At 35.3% G+C, this 3,240-nt stretch overlaps 1 protein-coding gene across 2 annotated transcripts; it reads right to left on the reverse strand.

The window, feature by feature from the left end:
* Positions 1-1,164: 1,164 nt before the first annotated feature.
* LOC100806571 (transcription factor bHLH93) lies at positions 1,165-3,030 on the reverse strand. 2 transcript variants are annotated; one of them, XM_006572921.4, is made up of 4 exons: positions 2,295-3,030; positions 1,897-2,067; positions 1,647-1,795; positions 1,165-1,525 (listed from the first exon to the last, which is right to left on the reverse strand). In XM_006572921.4, exons 1-4 carry the CDS (start codon positions 2,871-2,873, stop codon positions 1,501-1,503), a joined length of 924 nt encoding a protein of 307 aa, XP_006572984.1. In that variant the 5' UTR covers positions 2,874-3,030; the 3' UTR covers positions 1,165-1,500. The 2 variants fall into 2 exon arrangements, with proteins under 2 accessions (XP_006572984.1, XP_003517154.1); XM_003517106.5 differs by having other exon boundaries at positions 1,628-1,795; positions 2,295-3,025.
* Positions 3,031-3,240: the final 210 nt, after the last annotated feature.

The raw sequence follows: 3,240 nt of genomic DNA on the forward strand, positions 1-3,240 counted from the left end.
AATAAAATCAAATACTTTTTTATATTTAATATCAAATTCTAAAAAGGAGTAATTTAAGAAAAAAGTTGTTTTTTAATTAGAAATGACACAATTTAATGAAACTAACTAATTTTTTTTAATAAATGTAAAAATGTCTTTTTTTTTTCTCATAGTTGAGATAGGAGGAAATATCTTCTAAAAGTTAACTCCTTTTATCTGTCAAGTGTGCTGAAAATAGATGATTTGATGGGATTTTTTCCAAGTTGCAACATTCAAACTTCAAACATGGGATATCTTATATTGAGTGATACCTAATAAGAAAAATGGATTGTAATGTAACCAAAAGAAGAGAAGCAAATAAAACATGAAAGGCAAGCCTAAATTTCTCTTCATCAGTCAAGCCTTTTATAGCTAACATTAGATGGTTCTATAGTTTGTGTTGACATTAGACTGATAGTCACAGTGCTTTGATTTATAGTCAACATAGCATTAGTGTAATTACAAAAAATGAAGTTAGCCATATTTCTTGTCACGCCACTGTTATCTGTTTTCACCGGCTTTTTTTTTTAACTCAATTACTTTGTGCCGTTCATCTGGCAACCAATAGAACTAAACAACTGAACTATACCTTATGTGATTTGTTATTGAGTATTTTTTTTTTGGCGTACCATGATGAGCAGTTTTTACATGTTACAAATCCTAGCTCATCATTGTAGTTGTACTTGTGAGATCTGTAATTTCTGCAGTCATCTTGGGTTAGCAGTAAGTTTAGCACTTTAAAAAGCACCGCCAAGCTGAAACTTTCCCTAACTAGAAGTAAAGAGGATCCTATTCATTTCAATAGTAATAATTTCTAATAACAAGGAGCTGATGTATACAACTTGATATACTATTTGGTCCATCGAATGGAGGGGGCTACCACGTCCTAAAATTATTGAGAAATCATAAAGCAACTTGCCGATTATAAATAATTTTATAAGTGGTTGTTATACAATTCACTTACTTCTCATAAAGTGTTAGATATCTGACAAAGAAGAACCCTTTTAAAATTGTGTCATCCACTTGTTGTGTGACCACGCACGCCATCAGGATACAGGTTACACATAATTATTTGTTTAATAATGTCCCAGAAAAGAAATTTTTTGAAGCAACCGCTTATTCAGGAATCTATTAAAATCAGGTTGATTCCGCTTATGGGTTTGGTAACAACCCTTCTTCATTACTAAAAAAATGGATGTTTATCACAATGGGAAAGTGAGGCTTGAACTGAACATACCCCATAGTATGTTAAAATACAGGGTAAAGTTGTAACTTACATAAGAATCAAAGCATCATTCAAAGCCAACTTATTGGGAAATCTCATTAAACTAACACCCCTAATTCCTTGAATTACACAAGAGGAAAACTTTGCTTGTTTTTCAACATCAGCAAATTGTTATTTCAGCTTTCCATCTTTCTCCTAGAGACATCTACCACCATAACCTGCATTTCTGAATAGTGCTTGCTTTATCTCTTCCTGGTTCATACAATTTCTCTGCTCTGCTGCCTAAGACCACGAAAACAATAAGTTATAAGAAGTAAATAACATGTTTGATTTCAAGCCTGTAAACAAATATTGAGGCCACTAAAATATGTTACAATTACAAACCCCTGAGCAAGATGCTTGCATTGAAAAATCATTGAAGCTGCTTATAACACACTGGTGAATCTCAAGGCCTAATGCTTCTAAGGTGTTCACTGTGGACAGTAGTAATCCTGGCTTTGTGGCACAGCAGATGCTAATCCTTGTGTCCTGGTCTCTTCTCTCAACATCAAACTGCAAAAACATTACAACACATACATACATTTGTTCAGGAACTTGGCCTGTGATTATGGATCAGTTTAGGGGTTTGACTGACTGGTTAGAACTAAGCATACCTTGGGGGAATTTCTAACCATTACTTCATTGGGCTTTAGTTCCTTAGAAATGCCTAAGAGGTTTATCTGATTTGTTCCCTCCTCTATTTCTTCTTCTTGCAACTTACCTATCCTTTCTAGAAGCTCTTTCATGTAATCAATTGTGTCTCCAAGAATGGAGGTCCTGTCCATCTGTCAAAGTTTGTATTCTCATGTTAGTTCAAATTAAGGTTATAGAACAAATCAAACAACAAATGCAAGTGTTAGTAAAAAAAAAATAACAATCATGAAAAGACAACCTACTTGAGAAATCCAATTTCATTTCCATTGGTTGAGACATTCATAAAAAGGAATTGACAAGGTAAGAATGAGGTAAAAAAAGAAAAAATAAAAACATAATACTATATATTTTGAATCACCTTGCTAATCTTTGGGACTATTGACCTTAGCATGGAAAGACGGTCATTCAAACGCTTTCTTCTCCTTCTTTCTGCCATGAGATTCTTTGAGGGCTGCCCTTCTAGTTTCTTTGATTTGGGTTTTTTCTCCCCACACAAGCCCATGTTGAAGACTGGAATCTCTGTCACTTGTTCCTCAATTTTGCAGCCAATTTTTGCTTGTTCCAAGCTCTGGTTATCCCTTCCCAGAAAGCCAAACTCTTCATCCTCCAATGATGGGTTATCCTCTTGTGGCAAAAGTGGTGCTGACTCATCATTCCTGGTGTATGAAGAATCAAGCTCAGGCAATGTGAAGCCATCAACAAAAGGGTATGCTGCTTCACTTCCATAAGGGCATTCAAATCTGTGGTCTAGTGGAGTGGAAAATGCAGCAAATGAGGGATTCAAAGTAGCTAAACCTTGGTTCTCATCAAAAGAGTCAAAGCTCCAACCACTAGGGAGTAGTAACTCATTCAACCCAGTTGACAAAGCATTACTCCAAGTAGTGTCTTTTCTTGGAGCAAGTAGCTCATCCAGAAAACCAAGTTGAGAAAGCTCCATCCTTGTGCTGTTTCTCTCTCTCACGCTCTTTCTCTTTCTCTTTCTCTATTCCTCTTCCCTAACTCTCTGGAAAAGAAGTGAATTGTGAAAAAAGCAAACAGGGAAGGCTTTGATAAGATGAAGTTGAAGCAAGTGGGGGGAGTTTGTTTAAATAATAGTAGTGTAATACTAATAGCACCTATGATTACAGAATGTATTACAGTGAAAAGTCTAGTGAAATAGCACCTAGAGGTAGCCTCGGATTAAAATGGAATCTCTTTCTCTTTCTTTCTTTCTCTTTTCTCTCTCGCTCTCAAGGTGAATTAATGTCCTTTTCACCGAAATAATCACCCAGACAGAATTTGTATTTAATTTACCATTCCTTGAA

This window comes from Glycine max, chromosome 1, assembly GCF_000004515.6.
Source record: "Glycine max cultivar Williams 82 chromosome 1, Glycine_max_v4.0, whole genome shotgun sequence".
Taxonomy (NCBI): domain Eukaryota; kingdom Viridiplantae; phylum Streptophyta; class Magnoliopsida; order Fabales; family Fabaceae; genus Glycine; species Glycine max.

Coding starts and splice junctions, on each gene's coding strand:
- LOC100806571 (XM_003517106.5), bottom strand. CDS start 2,873: ATGGAGCTTTCTCAACTTGGTTTTCTGGATGAGCTACTTGCTCCAAGA. Junction 1,796..1,896: donor TGGTTAGAAATTCCCCCAAG/GTATGCTTAGTT, acceptor ATGTTTTTGCAG/TTTGATGTTGAGAGAAGAGA. Junction 1,526..1,627: donor TGCAAGCATCTTGCTCAGGG/GTTTGTAATTGT, acceptor TCGTGGTCTTAG/GCAGCAGAGCAGAGAAATTG.